Source organism: Ictidomys tridecemlineatus, chromosome 7, assembly GCF_052094955.1.
Source record: "Ictidomys tridecemlineatus isolate mIctTri1 chromosome 7, mIctTri1.hap1, whole genome shotgun sequence".
NCBI classification, from domain to species: Eukaryota; Metazoa; Chordata; class Mammalia; order Rodentia; family Sciuridae; genus Ictidomys; species Ictidomys tridecemlineatus.
The window spans coordinates 80,318,711-80,338,572 of record NC_135483.1 but is presented as its reverse complement, the minus strand read 5'-3'; the positions used below and the strand labels follow the sequence as shown (position 1 = coordinate 80,338,572).

The following is a 19,862-nucleotide window of genomic DNA, read 5'->3' as shown; positions in this document are numbered from 1 at the left end:
AAAGAGTTACGAATTAAAGAACAGAATAGTACAGGCTTTAAAATTTACTTACGTTCGTCTTTTTTGTATGTATGGCTTTGTGTTAGTCACTATTCATTTCAGTCTATCAGCTTCCTATAGCATTTCTTGTAGGAAAATTCTGCTGGTTATAAACTCCCTCAGCTCTCGTTCACTCGCCCCTTCCTTCCCTCCCTCCTTCCCTTCCTTCCTTCCTTCCTTCCTTCCTTCCTTCCTTCTTTCCTTCCTTCCAATCTGGGAATGTCTTAATTTCTGCTTCATTTTATTTGTGCTCATGTGTGTGTGTATGTTGCTCAGTCTGGTCTCAAACTTGTGGGTTTAAGTAACTCTTTTGCCTCAGTCTCCAGAGTACCTGGGATTACAGGCATGTGCCATTGAGCCTTGTTGTGTTTCATTTTTGAAAGATAGTTTTGTCAAATAAATAATTCTTGTTTGATGCCTTCCCCCTTTGCTAGCATGCTAAACATTCTGTCTCATTGCCTGTTGGCCTCCATGGTTTCTGGATGAGAAATCTGCTATTAATCTCATTGAGGATACTTTTTATATCATTTCTTTCTTGCTAATTTCAAGATTCTCTCTGTTTTATGTCTTAGGCTCTGGGCAGTTTAATTGCAATATGAATCTCAGTGTGGATCTTGTTGGCTTTGCCCTCCTCAGAATAAGCTGAGTTTATTGAGTTTGGGGCTATTGATTTTTCAAATATTCTTTCTCTTTTCCCTCTAGAACTTTCATCATATTTATTATGGTATACTTAGTATTCTGTATATCTTTGATGTCTCTTCATTTTTTTTTCTGCTCCCTTAGGAAGGACAATCTTTTTGCCTGTCTTCAAATTCACTGATTATTCTTCTTTCTTCAAATTTGCCAGTGAACCCTCTAGTAAACTTTAGCTCTTAAATTTACATTACACTTGGCTCATTTTTGTAATTTCTGTTAATGCCTTATTTGTTACATTGACATTATCTGCTCTTGATTTCCTTTAGAGTTCTGCCCATGGTTTCATTTAGCTCTTTGCATATGTTTAAGACAATTGATTTAACATCTTTGTCTCATTAGATCACTGTCTGGACACATTCTATATGGACTATACTTTCTTATTTTTTTGCAACTGGATATGACAACTGTATATAACTGGATGTGAATATTAAAATGTGGCAACCCTGGAAATGATAATTTTCCCTCCAACAAGATTTGTTGTTGCTATTTGTTGTGGGTTGATTTTTCTAAACTTCATTTTGAAGTCTGCATTTTTTTGTCTTGATGTAGTCTCTGAGTTCTGCAGTCTCGTATCATTATGGTCAGCTGGTGCTTTGACAGAATTTTCTTAAAGACTTGATTCTAATAAAATTTTTAAAAATTAAAAAAAATATGGAGATAAGAAAATAAAAAAGCTGGTGAAAACAATTGAAACGACCAACTGTGACAGAAAACAAGTTGAGCAAAGAAAAGTTTTATGGAATTATAGATTTTACTATTTGCTTTTTCCCATTGCTTTGGGTGTTGTTGTTTTTTTTTCTGTGTACTAATATTTACTTCAGCGACCTTAAAGAAACCTGTAACTTCCAGTATTTCTTTAAAAGGATGAATGTTTAAATTCTCCTGAATGTATCACTGTTAAAAAAATAAATGTCAAATAATTGTAAATAAAGTTAATCTAAATACACCTTGTTTTTTTGCTTCAGTGATTGCCGTGTCCATCAGCAGGCCTGCTGCTGTGCCTGTGTTCTCACTGTCGACAGTGAAGTATAGAGCAGTGCTGCTCCTGGTGTCCATCACATTTGGATCTGCACCAGATTTTAGCAAAATCAGCACATTCTTCCTCCTGGAATTGTGCATTGTATCAGGACTTAATCAGAACTGTGCTGTTGTCACTATCACAGAAGTTAATGTGGTATTTCTTCTGTATCAGGAGTGTCATCACTTCTGATGGCCACAGGCACAGGGGTAATGCAGAGCAGTCCTGTTGGAAGGACTGGCAGTGGGGATGAGGCTGTTGTGCTGGGGTTGCAAGCCAGGACGTCATTCATGCTAGGCAAACATGGTACCCTCGAGATACATCCCCTGAACAGAGCAGCAATTCATGATGTTCCACAGTGGTAATTGGCGGCATTGATGAGATATTCTTCATACTCATAGAATTGTCTCACAATTCATGGTGCGTAGAACTTCAATAATTAGATGAAGACTTGGGCCACCAAGTGTAGAAGCTCCTCTGCTTCTAGATTGGATTCCTTCAGCCACTTGATCCTGGATCCAACAATACATAGAGTGGCTTCTCAGTTACTCTTCAAGTTAATTTAAAAAAAAAAGTCATCCTCCCTCCCACAGTTAAATCTGCTGACTCCAGAACTCGGGATGGCTCAAATACAGCAGTGACTGTAAAAATATGTAAATGAGTGTCCAACTGCCAACTTTCACAGGCAAAAAGCAGAATACTTCAAAGTAGGATTTCTGATTTTAAATTTTAGGTGCCTGGTGAAAACTAACCTATCGATACATACTTGATTTTGCTAACACCTGCTTTGGGTATTTTCTACAAAGATTCTGGTTATATGTATGTTGGATCCTGACAAAGACCTAATCAATCTCTGATTTCTCTTCATTTCTTTTTCTCTTTCTTCATTAGAGGTATTAACCCATTTCTGTTTCTTTTACAAAATTTCTGAGCTGAGAAGTATATGAGGAAGAGAGGTTTATTTAGCTCAGTGTTCAGGAGATGCAAGATCATGGCACAGGCATCAGTTTGACTCTGGTTAGGACCTATTGGAGGATGGCAGGAGGATATGCAGGAACACACAAGAGAGGGAGAGATCTTTTGGTGAGATAGGAAACCAGAGGGTGGGGAGGGGGAGTCTCTTTTGTAATCTTTCACTCTCATGGAACTAACCAGGGTCCTATGAGAAGTGCTTAAACCCTTCTAAAGGTAGCACCTCCAATGCCTTCCATTAGGACCCTCCTTTAAAGTTTATACTGAAGACCAAGATTTTACAATATGAAACCTTGGAGGGCAGCCCACATCTAAATAATAGCAGGGTGAATAATGGAACTTTAAAATTTCCTCCTTTTCACCCTATATATTTTTCTTAAGACATTATCTGTGATGTCTGCTCTTAAATTTAGTCCTTTTTTTTTCTCAAGTGAATTTTAATTTTTTCTTTTTTTCATCAACTTTGTCACTCCATTTCTAAGTTTTTATAACTTTGAATATTTTGGCTTTTTTTTTAATAGGTTAGTAAGTTAACATATTATCTGTTTTGTTTTTTGTGTGCTTTCTTTGTGTGTTAGGATGTTATTCTGTTCCTTATTTTTTTCCCCTCCTAATAACAACTATGGGATTTGATTTTGATACTTATCTATTGTTTATTTTTAAGTAATTTTTTTTTGAAAATTTAGGAATCAGATTTAGGATATCTTTTCTACTTTGTGTTGCTTTCTTATATCTTGCAAAAATATGGCCACATTTTTTAAAAAATTTATTTATTTATATTTTATTTTATTGGTTGTTCAGAACATTACAAAGATTGCAGAATCACATTGGTTACACATCCACATTTTTACATAATGCCATATTAGTAACTGTTGTATTCTGCTACCTTTCCTATCCTCTACTATCCCCCCTCCCCTCCCCTCCCATCTTCTCTCTCTACCTCATCTACTGTAATTCATTTCTCTCCTTGTTTTTTTTCCCCCATTCTGCTCACAACCTCTTATATGTAATTTTATATAACAATGAGGGTCTCCTTCCATTTCCATGCAATTTCCCTTTTCTCTCCCTTTCCCTCCCACCTCATGTCTCTGTTTAATGTTAATCTTTTCCTCCTGCTCTTCCTCCCTGCTCTGTTCTTAGTTGCTCTCATTATATCAAAGAAGACATTTGGCATTTGTTTTTTAGGGATTGGCTAGCTTCACTTAGCATAATCTGCTCTAGTGACATCCATTTCCCTGCAAATTCCATGATTTTGTCATTTTTTAGTGCTGCGTAGTACTCCATTGTGTATAAATGCCACATTTTTTTTTTATCCATTCATCTATTGAAGGGCATCTGAGTTGGTTCCACAGTCTAGCTATTGTGAATTGTGCTGCTATGAACATCGATGTGGCAGTATCCCTGTAGTACGCTCTTTTAAAGTCTTCAGGGAATAGTCCGAGAAGGGCAATAGCTGGGTCAAATGGTGGTTCCATTCCTAGCTTTCCCAGGAATCTCCATACTGCTTTCCAAATTGGCCACACCAATTTGGAGTCCCACCAGCAATGTACAAGTGTACCCTTTTCCCCACATCCTCGCCAGCACTTGTTGTTGTTTGAGTTCAGAATGGCTGCCAATCTTACTGGAGTGAGATAGTATCTTAGGGTGGTTTTGATTTGCATTTCTCTGACTGCTAGAGATGGTGAGCATTTTTTCATGTACTTGTTGATTGATTGTATGTCCTCCTCTGAGAAGTGTCTGTTCAGGTCTTTGGCCCATTTGTTGATTGGGTTATTTGTTTTCTTATTGTTTAATTTTTTGAGTTCTTTGTATACTCTGGATATTAGGGCTCTATCTGAAGTGTGAGGAGTAAAAATTTATTCCCATGATGTAGGCTCCCTGTTTACCTCTCTTATTGTTTCTCTTTCTGAGAGAAAACTTTTTAGTTTAAGTAAGTCCCATTTGTTGATTCTTGTTATTAACTCTTGTGCTATGGGTGTCCTATTAAGGAATTTGGAGCCCGACCCCACAATATGTAGATCGGAGCCAACCTTTTCTTCTATCAGACGCATAGTCTCTGATTTGATATCAAGCTTCTTGATCCATTTTGAGTTAACTTTTGTGCATGGCGAGAGAAGGGGATTCAGTTTCATTTTGTTGCATATGGATTTCCAGTTTTCCCAGCACCATTTGTTGAAGATACTATCCTTCCTCCATTGCATGCTTTTAGCCCCTTTATCGAATATAAGATAGTTGTAATTTTGTGGATTGGTTTTTATTTCCTCTATTCTGTACCATTGGTCCACCCGCCTGTTTTGGTACCAGTACCATGCTGTTTTTGTCACTATTGCTCTGTAGTATAGTTTGAAATCTGGTATCACTACACCTCCTGATTCACACTTCCTGCTTAGAGTTGCTTTTGCTATTCTGGGTCTATTATTTTTCCATATGAATTTTATGATTGCTTTATCTATTTCTATAAGAAATGCCATTGGGATTTTGATTGGCATTGCATTGAACCTATGGAGAACTTTTGGTAATATCGCCATTTTGATGATGTTATTTCTGCCTATCCATGAACAGGGTATATTTTTTCATCTTCTAAGATCTTCTTCTAATTCTCTCTTTAGGGTTCTCTAGTTTTCATTGTATAAATCTTTCACCTCTTTTGTTATGTTGATTCCCAAGTATTTTATTTTTTTTGAGGATATTGTGAATGGGGTGGTTTTCCTCATTTCCACTTCAGAAGTTTTGTCGCTGATATACTGGAATGCCTTTGATTTATGCATGTTGATTTTATATCCTGCCACTTTGCTGAATTCATTTATTAGCTCTAGTAGTTTCTTTGTAGACCCTTTTGTGTCTTCTAGGTATAGGATCATATCATCCGCAAATAGTGATAATTTAAGTTCTTCTTTTCCTACTTTTATGCCTTTAATTTTTTTGTCTGTCTAATTGCTCTGGCCAGTATTTCGAGAACTAAATTGAATAGAAGTGGTGTTAGAGGGCATCCCTGTCTTGTTCCAGATTTTAGAGGGAATGCCTTCAATTGTTTTCCATTGAGAATGGTGCTAGCCTGAGGCTTAGCATAAATAGCTTTTATAATGTTGAGGTAAGTTCCTGTTATCCCTAGTTTTTCTAACGTTTTGAACATAAAGGGATGCTGTACTTTGTCGAATGCTTTTTCTGCGTCTATCGAGATGATCATATGGTTCTTATCTTTATGTCTATTGATGTGGTGAATAACGTTTATTGATTTCCGTATATTGAACCATTCTTGTATCCCAGGGATGAATCCTACTTGATCATGGTGCACGATCTTTTTGATATGTTTTTGTATACGATTTGCCAGAATTTTTTTTTTTAAAGAGAGAATGAGAGAGGAGAGAGAGAGAATTTTTAATATTTATTATTTTTTTTAGTTCTCGGCAGACACAACATCTTTGTTGGTATGTGGTGCTGAGGGTCGAACCCGGGCCGCACGCATGCCAGGCGAGTGCGCTACCACTTGAGCCACATCCCCAGCCCCACGATTTGCCAGAATTTTATTGAGGATTTTTGCATCTAAATTCATTAGGGTTATTGGTCTGTAGTTTTCTTTCTTTGAGGTGTCTTTATCTGGTTTGGGGATCAGGGTGATATTGGCCTCATAGAATGAATTTGGAAGTTCTCCCTCTTTTTCGATCTCCTGAAATAGATTGTGAAGTATTGGTATTAGTTCTTGTAAAACTCTGCTGTATATCCGTCCGGTCCTGGGCTTTTCTTGGTTGGTAGTCTTTTGATGGCTTCTTATATTTCCTCACTTGATATTGGTCTATTTAGGTTGTTTATATCTTCCTGACTCCATCTGGGTAGTTCATATGTGTTAAGGAATTTATCAATGCCTTCACTGTCTTCTATTTTATTAGAGTATAGGGTTTCAAAATGATTTCTAATTATCTTCTGTATTTCTGAATTGTCTGTTGTGATGTTGCCTTTTTCATCCCGTAAGCTAGTAATTTGGGTTCTCTCTCTTCTTCTCTTTGTTAGCGTGGCTAGTGGTCTATCAATCTTATTTATTTTTTCAAAGAACCAACTTTTAGTTTTGTCAATTTTTTTGATTGTTTCTTTTGTTTCGATTTCATTGATTTCAGCTCTAATTTTAATTATTTCTTGCCTTCTACTGTATTTGCTGCTGATTTGTTCTTCTTTTTCTAAGGCTTGGAGGTGTATGTAGTATGAGGTCATTTATTTGTTGGCTTTTCCTTCTTTTAAGGAATGAACTCCATGAAATGAATTTTCCTCTTAGTACTGCTTTCATAGTGTCCCAGAGATTTTGATATGTTGTGTCTGAGTTTTCGTTTACCTCTAAGAATTTTTTAATTTCCTCTTTGATGTCTTCTGTAACCCTTTGTTCATTCAGTAGCATATTGTTTAATCTCCATGTGATGTAGGATTTTTCCTTTCTCATTTTATCATTGATTTCCAATTTCATTCCATTATGATCAGATAAAATGCATGGTAGTATCTCAACTCCTTTGTAATTGCTAAGATTTGGCCTGTGACATAATATATGGTCTATTTTTGAGAAGGATCCATGTGCTGCTGAGAAGAAAATGTATCCGCTTGATGTTGGGTGGTATACTCTGTATATATCAATTAAGTCTAAATTATTAATTGTATTATTGAGCTCTATGGTTTAACAAGGAAGAAAAGAGAAATAAGAGAAGGAAAAGGAAAGTAAGATAGAAATAAAGAAAAAAATGGGGGGAAGGTGGGGTATATGCAATTCCTCTATATTATATTACTTTGGTAATTTGGTTGTTCGTGCACAGTTCTTGGTTTCACATATGCTGAAGTTGTGGAAGAGAGAAGAAGAGAGAAAGAAAGAGAAAAAAAAAGTCTCTCAGAACACTGTTTCCTTGCTTCCAGTAGGTGGCGTTGTCTATTCCTAGCTTGAGCCTCTGTATTCACGGTGGTGGGTATATCCAGTGTGAAAGGAAATGAGCTTCGACCTGTATCTTCCCTACTCTAGTCTCTGAGGTAGAAACCAGGTGCCTGTACAGTTGTTGTTTTGCGTTGATAGCTACAACCCCCCAAAGCTTGTGGGAAATATTTTGAGTTATCGCAGCTAAGGGTGGGGGAGTTGGAAACTGGGTACCTGGATCAGCCGCAGAACCATGCTGATAGCCACACCCCTTTTGATGGGTTTTAAGGGTTGATGGGCTTCCTCCAGGCTAGCACTCGGGGCGGGCCCAGACTTCCTCCTCTGGTCTGGCTTGGCGCCGGGCGTCTTCTTCCTCTGGTCTGGCTTAGCGCCTGGCATCTTCCTCCTCCGGTCTGGCTTGGCGCACCATATGGCCACTTTTTTACTTGTTACATTGATGCTACTGGCTCTGCTAGATGCACTGCTTTACCTGGACCTTTTTATAGTCTCTCTTATTCCTGTGTAGCTGAGTGGATTCTACTCCTAATTTCTCTTCAGCTTTTCCCTTATTTAGCAAGGAGATATGGCTTATTCAAGTAGTCCCAGGCTGCTCTGCTTCCTAGTGAATAATGAAATAGGCCAGGTCTACTTCATGGTGAACTGTGGATATCTAGGTTCCCAGGGCCTACTTTGACCCCTGATGTTATTTGGGACTTTGGAGGGGTGATAGTTTGTCCTCACCCACTTGTATTTTGGACTTTGTTGACTGCTAGTAAATGTTGTCTGTTCATTTTGGATTTGCTATCTATTTGTTCTATCTTTATGTGAAGATTCAGAGACATTAAAAAACTATGCCTTTATTACTGTCATTCTTGGATTTCTAAATTGCTAGTTGACAACTTAATGTATGTTTAATGAAGTTGAAATATTTTTTCCTTTAAAAATCATTTCCACAGAGGAAAAGGAATTGGTGTATAGAGTATCCATCCTTTCCAGAAGAGAAGCCTCTACAGTGCAGAACAGGTCTCAGGACAGTGGGAGCAGTTGCCTCCCTCTCTGAAGCATGGCTTAAGTGTGGAGAAGGATTTCAGGATACTCCTAGGACTCTGGTAAAGTAGCTGTAAAATTGTTTTCCCTAATGCAGAAGGGTGAATGATAAGACTCCTCAGTGTTCATGCTGCTGTGATTACATTTCTTTGGAATTCCCTTTCTTATTTTCTTTTCCATATATTATAATTGATGCAGTATTTTTTTCCCCATTCCTTGAATTCCTTTAATAATTGTGGCAAATTAGTATCACCTTGTTCTATGCAGAACCTTTGTACTTGTTTGTAAATGGAGGATACATACTGAGAATGTTTTCAGAAGTGAAACCATTGAACATACTACTTTACATGAAGTATATTTATGAAATGTTCATATATTCAGAACCTTTTGTCTATGAGATTCTGGTTAATTTTTGTACAAGTTATAACTTACAAAATAAGTTATAACTTGTACAACTCTAAAGATAATGTAGAGACAAACAGTAATAAGGACCTCAAGTGTCAGAGTCATATATGTGAACATTAATATCGAATATTAATGTGAAATTTTTTTGTTGATAATACAACAAAACTTTATTAACATTTTGGACAGATTGAGCTATGACTGATAATGGCAATTTCTGAACTTAAGTTGGGGCAAATGGCTATAGTGCAGCATAATGCCATCACTGTGTATCGTGAATACAGACATAAGAATGAATTGTTACCCTTCAAATGAAGGATCAGGTGCAGAGGATTGTTGTAGTCAGAGTACAGTCATCTTCCAGCTGCTTGCCTCTAGAGGTGAGCCCCTGCTAGTCAAGGGAGTGCCTTTTTTTATCCTGGATCTTGGCCTTGACATGATTGCCTTGTCAATTAGGGTCTTCACAAAGATCTGCATTTTGACCTGTTATCAAATGTCTCATAAATCCACTCATAAACATCCACACTGCCATTCAACAAAGCCACTCAGCACTTGAAATGTTTTGATCAGTCAACTCTGTTTCAATTCTGGAAAAAAATAAGTTTATAAGAATATAAGCAATGGGTTGGGGTTGTGGCTCAGTGGTGGAGTGCTTGCATAGCACATGTGAGGCACCGGCTTTGATCCTTAGCACCACATATAAATAAATAAAGGTATTATGTCCATCTATAACTAAAAATATTTAAGAAAAAAAAGAATATAAGTAGTATATGCTTTGGCAATACTTACAAATATAAGTAAAGGGAAACAAGAATATATTAAGGAAAGTATAATTTAAGACTGAATATTTTACAAAGTATTGTTGGTTTTTAATCTATTGTCATGTAAATTACTTTACTGTTATTTTGCCTGCAGACACCAACAACTGAAAAGGTGACTCTTTCAGAAAAGGACCTTGAATTAGCTCCAAAACCAAAGAAAGGTAATACTACTTTGTTGATTTCTTTAGAGAGAAGGTGTAAGGCCAGTACATCCTTTGGTGATTCTTTGCTTTCTTTCTGTTACTTACATAGTTTGGTAGTCTACATTTGTGTTTAAAAAACATCAAAAAGAAAAGAAATGGCTCTGGGTTTGATTCCTAGAAAAATCTTGTGGGAAATAAACTTAGGACCTGTGCTATATGGACTATACTGCTTTAGGCTATGAACAATGTCTTGTTACTTGGTGAATCAGTTTGGGGAAGCTTTCCAGCTATAGATATTAGGAAACTCTGTTCAAATTCTAGGGGTTGAATTTATCTCCTGCAACAAGATATCCAGAGGGCCTAACTGATTCTGCCCTTTGCAACCTTAGTATGGGGGTTGGTTCTCACAAACATGAGATGGTAACTGAATTCTCAAGGCTGAATTTTTGGGAAGATTGTGGGTACTAAGGATTTTTGCTGAGTGAACATTACCTTTCTTTGGGAAAGAATCTCTACCAGGGATAGGTTAATGAAATTAGGGATTTTTACAGAGTCATGTTGCTGCCAATAAAATTAGGGTTTGTAGTAATGGAGAAGAAGGAACATATATCAGATAGACTTCTGGCTTTGCTACTGTGGTCAGTAGTTACTGACTGTAGTCAGTCAGTTACTGGAGATGAAGAAGATAAACTTGTGACTTTAGTAAATCTTACTATGTTCTAGCTGTAATCATGGAAAAATAAGCTAAATGCTCTGACCCTCAATTTCTGCATCTGGAAAATGGACATAATATTGAGCCTCATTGATTATTGTGAGTAGTAAGTGAGGTTAAAAATAGTAGATAGAATGAATACTTAGCTCAGAGGCTCATACTTAGCAGATAATTTTTTTAAAATATTTATTTATTTATTTTTAGTTTTCGGCGGACACAACATCTTTGTTTATATGTGGTGCTGAGGATCAAACCCGGGCTGCACAAATGCCAGGCAAGCGCACTATCGCTTGAGCCACATCCCCAGCCCCTTATCAGATAATTAATGGCAGCAATAGCTGATATGTCTGATGGCAGAGTTATGTGAGAGTCTGCCTAAAGTTCCTGGGAATGGAATAACTTGCTGTGATGAAGACACTAAACATTCTAAGCCATAATATTTTAATAACACTTAAGAGGGTTCTTTTTTTATGTATATGAAGAAGAAGGCGTGGCGTGAAGGAGTAAGACTTTAATCCCAGTTGTTCTGGAGGCTAAGCCAGGAGGATTGCATGTTTGAGGCCAACGTGCTTAATTTAGTGAGACCCTATTTAAAATAAAATCAAAATAAGGGTTGGGGATATAGTTCAGTGGTAGACTGCTCCCCTAACATGGGTAAGGCTCTGGGTTTCATCTCCAGTAATACACATAGGAAAAAGAAAGAAAATATACCAAAACATTTCTTCAGAATTCATAAAACACTGTTTCATAGAATAACTGGCATAGGAGCCAGGGTTGTGACTCAGTGGCAGAGCGCTTGCCTAGCATGTGTGAGGCACTGGTAGGAGGTAAGGACTTCAACAGATGAATTTTTGGAAGACATAATTCAGCATAGACCATCAGGTGCCAGCACATAGTGGTTACTCAGAAATGTTCGTAAATGTATTTCTTTTCATTCAGTATATTTTTACAGAATCCTTCCAATACAGCAGATCATGAGGAAGGAACCCCTCTGATAAAGCAAACCATGAAGAAACAAAGAAAATGAGTACTTCTGCCTGTTTTCATAGTCGGCTTAATATCCTTCCTAGATTTCACGGAAATGGCCCTTAATCTCAAGGGTGTTCCTTTTCAGCAAGTAAAATGAATTACTGACTAATAAATTCCTGATAGTGGTTTTAACTCTGTAACTTATGTAGTTTAGTTTATAAGTCTAGAGTCTTGGTTACTGAGAATTTGAATGAGATGGCTATTAATTACACTATCTCTTTTAATAGAAAAGTACCAGACAATTACATATTTTCTAGGAATCTCACACTAAGCTCGTAATGAAAGAGACTGCAGGTCTCCAGTTGCCTTGGGAGATCCGTGTAATGGTTAAGAATGTGGACTCAGAAGCTAGACTGCCCGAGTGTGGATCTGAGCGGCAACTATCAGATGAACAAAGAAAGCATTGCATTTGGGAAACCCTTTTAAACGGTTTACAACCTAGTAATAATGAAAGTTGATAAATTTGTCTAAATAAAAAGGGGAAGGGCTGGGGTTGCGGCTCAGTGGTAAAGCACTTGCCTTGCATGCTTGAAGCACTGGGTTCGATCCTCTGCGCCACATTAAATAAATAAATAAACAAACAAACAAATAAATAAATAAATGTATTGTGTTTATCTACAACTAAAAAAATATTTAAGAAAAAAAAGGGGGGTTGCTGGGGTTGTCACTCAGTGGTAGAGCACTCGCCTAGCATGTGGGAGGCCCTGAGTTCAATCCTCAGCACCACATAAAAATAAATAAATAAAATAAAGGTATTGTGTCCAACTACAACTAAAAAATATATATATTTTTTAAAAAAAGGGAATTGGGAACTTTGTGGCAAAAATTGCAAATTATATACACAATGTAAAATCCAGAAAAACAAAAGTAGGGTTACTTGTACTTTATAGTACAAAGATTGATCTTCATAGCAAAGAAAACATTAGAAATTAATCTGGAGGGAGATAACTCTTATAAAAATAAAGATTATGAATGAGCTGCTTGCAGTAAAGCAAATATCCAAACACATGAAAAGACGCTTAGCCTTATCTGTACACAATGAAACGGCACTAGGAGACCATTTATTTGTGATTAGATACCAAATCTCAGTAAGTATCTTTCCATTTATTCTAGTCTTCTTTTATAAATTCTTTGGAAGTCTGAAAAATTTCCTTCATTTAGATTTTATGTGCCTTTTAATTGTCTTTTACATATTTGATATTTATTAACTACTGTTTTGAATTTGGTTTCTGTATAATATTTTGTACTTTGCTACCTTTATTGCATTTCCTTAATTTTGGTAGTAGTTTTTTAGTTGGTTTCTTTATTTTTGTAGTTGTTTGTTTTATAATATGCAGATTATGATCATTTTACTTTTTTGTTTAGTTTTTCAGATGCATAATGTGATTGGTGTTGTTTTTTGCAGACAAGTACATAGTTTAGTTTTATTAGTTATTTATATTTAAATAGATATGCATTCTTAGGCAATTCAGAATGTTTATTTTTCCTTTTATATTTTGAAGAATAGGCTACTTCAGTAATTCTAGATTTTTATGGCATAAAGTAAGTGTTTAGTAAATGTTGATTATTTTGTTTTTGTCCTTTGTAAGTGCTGTTTTTCTTGACATGAGGTTTTCAGTGAGTCTTCCTATCCTGATCAATAGGAGTGGAAAAATTTTTTTGTGTGTATGCCACCATTATGTTATAGCATACCTCTAGCATAATATTTAATTTGTATTTTCATGACTACTATTTTGAGATCACATTTTTTTTTTTTTTTTTTTAGGACAGGACTATGCTATTTCTTTTTTTCTTTCTATGGTTTACTTTATCACATAGGTTCTATACATATGCATTAAACGAAACCACTTAACATCTAAGCCTATGTTTCCTTTTCTGTAAAACAAATTATAAATAAATGTGTTTTATCCTATAGAATATTGAAATGACTTTGAAATTGAACTTTGAAATTTTCACAAATTCCGTAAAATGTGGGATAAGATAGAATAATAGTTTTAGCATTATAGCTACAGTTATGAATATAATGAATGGTTTTTATTAGTTGCATATTTCTTTTCTGATCAGTATCAGAAAAGTTTGCTGTTCACTTGTGATTCTATAAAGATGTAGAAGCCCTACTTCTTCTAGGTGTTCCATCTATAACAATGACTAAAATAAAAAGGGGTAAAAACACCAGCTGCTAATGAGGCCTCATGTGGAGAGTTAGTCCACTAATTGATAGTGGACTATAAAATTTTCAGCTTCTCTGGAAAACACTTTGGCAGTTCCTTACAGGAGTAAACATGCAAGTATTATACAACCCAAGAATTGTACTCTTAGATATTTATCTCAGAAGATGAAAATTACATTCGTATAAAATCTTATGTACAGATTTTTATAAGCTACTTTATTCATCGTAGCCCTAAATTGGAAATAATACATATATCCTCAGTGGGTAAATGATTAAATAAACTATGGTATATTCATACCGTGGAATCTTATTTAGTAATAAAAAGAAAGTAACTATTTGTACACAAAATTATTTTGATGAATGTCTTGAGTATTATGCTGAGTGGGGGGAAAAACAGTCCTAAAAGGACTGATTTCATTTGTATAACATTATTAAATGATAATAAACATTAGAAATGCAAAACTGATTAGTGGTTGCCAGGGGTCAGGATTAATGTGTGAGAGAGGGAAGTGTTATGGCTATGGTAAATTAACCCAGGGCATCTTAATTAATTTTGACTTGATCTGTGTCAATATCCGGGATGTAATATTATACTACAGTTTTACAAGATATTGCCATTGGAAGATATAAAGGGTCTCTATTCTCTTTCTTTAAACTATGAATCTACTATCTCAAAATAAAAAAATTAATTACATGCAAAAGTTTTTAAGCACTCTAATGCTACCAGGGTTCTTGCATGGCATGGGAAGCACACATTTTTATTATTCATATATATTGGTTTTGTGGTTTGGGCCTTGTTTTGTGCTTTTTCACTTGTAGTTTCATAAACTATTCTATGTTGTTACTTCAACTCTTATTTTTCCAGTTTTCTTTTGTGCTCCTTTCATAATTTGTCTTTATAACTTACCTCAAAAGTTTTACTTTTTTTTTCTTGTAACTTGGATTTAATGCAAAGTCTTTTTGAAGTTGTACATGGAGCTTTAGGCAGCAAGATTTGTTATAAGTCATTGTTTTTATTTTCATCAGAGTTTTGTATGTTGAGACTTTGGCAAAGTAGCGTGCATAAAATATTATTCTAATAAATAACCATATGATTATATTTATGTATTTTCTTTTTCTTTAACAGAAATTACCACATCTAAGAATACCAATGAGCTTACAGATATAACATGGAGTTCCAGTGGAAGTGATCTGTCAGATGAAGACAGAACACTTCCTAAATCACAGAGAGCTAATGAACATGGCTCTATAATAAATAAGTTCCATAACAGGAATACTTTATGTCCAGAAGATGGGGCCAGTGAAGGTAAATTGCTAATTTTGTAAGAAATTCAGTTTCTATTAAATACTGGGTTCAATATTAGAAGAAATGTTCTTTTTATATTTATTATTAATAGACCTAGCCTCTTTGATAACATCTTTAAAAACATTTTCTCTTTTAATATTTCTTATAAGTCTAAGAGATAGATATTACTGGTATTATTTTGACAGTTCACAAGTTAGGCTTAGACTTATCAGAATTGGTTGGAATTTAATTTCAGTCTCTTTGATCCTAAAACCAGTTCTCTCGACTCCCACATAATGCTACACCCATGCTACCTTCTTGCTCACTTATTAACATTGAATAAATACTGTGACAACCAATGTGTGGTAGAAGTATAACATCAAGTTTCTGTTCTGATGGCCTTTTATACTGCGTCATGTTTTAGTTTGTTTAAAAACAAGGTTTCTCAACCTTGATACCATTGCCATTTGGAGCCAGGTAATTCTGCTATAAGGAGAAATTTCCTATGCATATTATGTAGGGTGTTTTGAAACATCCCTGGCCTCTACCCACTAGATCACAGTAGTATCCTCCACCCCCAGTTTTTGACAACTAAATATGTTGGTCCTCTGTAGTATAATATCACCTCTAATTGATAACTGTATTTGTGCTATTATGGAAATTATGTCCTTTTGCAAATTTAAAAATCTGGAGTATTTAAAAATCTTAATGCTTTCAAAATAACTTGTGACTTTTAACTCTGATATCATGTTAGATACTTAGTCAAGGTTAGGTTTGGATGAACAGCCTCTCTGGCAGGTGATTAAACATTTTGTATGGTGGTTTGAACATTTTGTATGCCATTTTGGTGACAACCCTTGATATTTTAGTAGTTCTCAGGTGAAGTGATATTTCAAGTTTATACATAAGCTGATAGTGCTTATATTATTAATTCAAGCATATTAATTGAAATTATGTTGCTTTTATTCACATACTTTAGAACATAATTTCAATATTGACAAATGTATGCTTTTCTTGGATAAATAGTAATGGTATATGAATTATATCTCAAAACTGGCATTAAAAATAAAAAGTTATGTTGTCTTCTTGTATTAAAAGAAGTATTTGGTAGTTTCCAAAACTCTATTCATAAAATGGAGAGGTCCTTGTTCTGATTACTTCAAAATGAGTTAATATATTGTTGACTTTTCATATAAAGTTGAATTGTAGATAACAAGTAAATTATCCTTGGAGTGTATGCAGTCATGTTTGCAGCTGCTGGACATTTCTGTCTTTCCCCTCTGCTTCTCTTTTCTCATATTCCCCAAACTGTCTTTCTTTTTTTACCTTTAGTGAATGACAGCTATTCCATTTGTCAAGATATTATGTTGTCCCAGACACATGACTGGGCATTATATATGTTATTTTCTTTCCTATATACTATGTCCTGCAAGCTAAGAAGTACCCTCATTTTATAGAAGAAATTTGGAACTTTGAAAAGTCAAGTCACTGCCCCAGTCCCACAATAAGTGTGCCAGTTGATACTCAGACCCAGAGATGTCTGACTTCTTTGCTGTGTGTTGGCTTCATAACCTTTAGTATTCCTAGACCTTTTTTTAGCCATACAGTCAAGAGACTTTAGTCTGTACAGGCCAGAATTGGGGTTGAGAAGAAAAAACAAAAGTTTAAATTTAAAAAATGTTTTTCTCTTAAAAAATTCCCCTTCCTTCATTTGAATTGGACATGACTTTGGCAAAATTTCTTAAGTTACTAGAGACACAACTCACCCCAACCTCTAGTATTTTCTAATGACTATAATGGATTTTCACTGTGCTTCTGGAATAACAGTATCATGTTAAAGACTTTGTTTTGTTTAACCCATATTTTAACTTTAGCTTAAATTTTCTGTCTTTTTTAAATTTTTAGGTCCATTCAGGTATTAAAGATAGTACGTTTTTTCTTTTTAATATTACTTCACTTTACTGGAAGTGTAATTATTACTATCAGACCTACAAAATAGGATCATGATATTTTATTACCCTTCTGAGTTGCTGAAGTAACTATTAAGGAGTATCATTCTTTGTATTGTAGGAAAAGTTTATGTGTTATCCCTCAAAAATTATTCATCTTTAATAACTGCTTTCATTTATTTAAGCATAGCAGATTAGAATCAGTATATTTGGTTGTTTAATATATGAAAATAATTTAGCTTTCATACTTAAAATTTTACAAAAGTAGCATCTAGTTAATACTTATGAAGTAAACTAAATGCAGAATTTATTTGTTTCCTTATTGATGAAAGAAATCTACAGAAAAAGTTATTGGGTGGAGACATTTGAAAAATCATTTCTAGTAGATGATTTAAATAGGCTATTGTTCAGTTATGCAGTGGAATACTAAATTGTAGAAAAGAATGGGGATATTCATTCCTTAGTGGTAAAAGAAAAACTCTTCATTATGTTAAGTGAGAACAATTAAGATATGTGAGAAAGCTGAAAAAATAACATATATATCATATTTACTTGAACATGCTGGAGAAATTATAAGTATTGAAAAACAATGAAAAGCTGGGCTTTATGGTACACGTATGTAATCCCAACAACTTGTGAGTCTGAGGGACAGTCACTGGAGAAAAGAGTAGAAATCTACTTTTTACTATCAATATATTTTTTTAAAAAATCACCCAGTAACATGGATGTATTAGGTACTGAAAATGTGAAATAGATTAAAAAATGTTTTAAAATTGTGTCTTTTAGATGAATTACAGTTTATTGACTGGGAGATCGACAGTGACAGGGAAGATGCTAGTGAATATAATGAATGGGAAGATGGTAAGGGTGCTGTAGAAATCTCAGATTGTGCCTCTTGTGCAAGTAGTCATTCTTTGACAAGTGATGAGAGACTATCTGAGCTTCCTAAGGTAAGAAGAAAGTATTTTAAAAAGTTTTATTTTGTTTACAACATTTGCTCATTAGAGCCTTTCGGTGTCTTCTCAGAGTCTTTTGAATCTACTGGATTTTTTTGTCTTAACCACTTTATATCCAAATAATACACTTATATTATTCTTCTAAACATGGATAGATACTGAGCTGTCTTTTCAACTCTCATCTCACTTCCATCTGAAATTCACTGAAAGTTTTCTGTACTTCCATTATCCCACTCGGTACAAATATATCAAGGTTGGGTTAGATACTACTCTATTCAGTATTTACACAATTGTGAATCAATAATATTGATACATGATATTAAAAATGTGAATATTATTTTTCTTTCACAACTTTTTGTTTTTCTTGGGCTTGGTAATTATTTATTTATTTTTGTTTTTATACTTTTAATTACCATTAAATATTTTATTTATTTGTTTTTTTTCAATTTTTTAATTAATTTTTAAAATTTATATATGACAGTGGAATGTATTACAATTCTTATTACACATATAGAGCACAATTTTCCATATCTCTGGTTGTATACAAAGTATGTTCACACCAATTTGTGTCTTTAGACATGTACTTTGGATAATAATGTCCTTCACATTCGACCATCATTTCTAACCCCATGCCCCCTCCCTTCTCGTTCCACCCCTTTGCCCTATCTAGAGTTTGTCTTTTCCTCCCATCTCCTCCTCCCTACTCCACTATGAATCAGCCTCCTTATATCAGGGAAAATATTCAGCATTTGTTTTTTTGGGATTGGCTAACTTCACTTAGCATTATCTTCTCTAGCTCCATCCATTTACCTGCAAATGCCATGATTTTATTCTCCTTTATTGCTGAGTAATATTCCATTGTGTATATATGCCACATTTTTTAATCCATTCATCTATTGAAGGGCATCTAGGTTGGTTCCACAGTTTAGGTATTGTGAATTGTGCTGCTACAAACATTGATATAGCTGTGTCCCTGTAGTACACTGTTTTTAAGTTCTTTGGGTACAGACCGAGGAGTGGGATAGCTGGGTCAAATGGTGGTTCCATTCCCAATTTTCCAAGGAATCTCCATACTGCTTTCCATATTGGCTGCACCAATTTGCAGTCCCACCAGCAGTGTATAAGTGTACCTTTTTCCCCACATCCTCGTCAACACTTATTGTTGTTTCTGTTCTTGACAGCTGCTATTTTGACTGGAGTGAGAGTTTGATTTGCTTTTCTCTGATTGCTATCGATGATGAACATTTTTTCATAAATTTGTTGATTTGTATATCCTCTTATGAGAAGTGTCTCTTAAAGTCGTTGGCCCATTTATTGATTGGGGTTATTTGTTTTTTTGGTGTTTAGCTTTTTGAGTTCTTTATACACCCTAGAGATTAGTGCTGTTTCTGATGTGAGGGTTAAAGATTTGCTCCCAAGATGTAGGTTTTTTATTTACCTCACAGATTGTTTCTTTGGCTGAGAAGAAACTTTTTAGTTTGAGACCATCCGTTTACTGCTTTATTGTTAAGCATTTCAGAAATAACAGGCATTCTATCAATTCCATTTTCTTGGAGAATGCCCACCCACAACCTCCTATGTGCTCCAATTTGAACTTAGTGTCCTCTTTGTTTTGTGGACATTGTCAACCTGATGTGTCCTTTTACCACTATTCAAGAAATTTATTTACTTCTCTCCTATGTAGAGCTCCATTTTTATCCTATATTTTATGTTTTCATCCTTGCCTTGGTTGAACACA

At 35.0% G+C, this 19,862-nt stretch overlaps 1 protein-coding gene across 4 annotated transcripts in view; it reads left to right on the top strand.

The window, feature by feature from the left end:
* Spidr (scaffold protein involved in DNA repair) overlaps window positions 1–19,862 on the top strand; it is a 377,942-nt gene that overhangs the window by 24,365 nt on the left and 333,715 nt on the right. For 2 of the 4 annotated variants that reach the window (XM_040294081.2, XM_040294080.2), the window contains exons 2-5: window positions 8,567–8,719; window positions 9,975–10,041; window positions 15,061–15,240; window positions 17,955–18,118. In XM_040294081.2, the coding sequence (XP_040150015.2) occupies window positions 8,567–8,719; window positions 9,975–10,041; window positions 15,061–15,240; window positions 17,955–18,118 (564 nt within the window). Of the gene's footprint in view, window positions 1–8,566; window positions 8,720–9,974; window positions 10,042–15,060; window positions 15,241–17,954; window positions 18,119–19,862 lie in introns of those variants that run through there. The other 2 variants (XM_078017204.1, XM_021731043.3) reach the window with 2 other exon arrangements.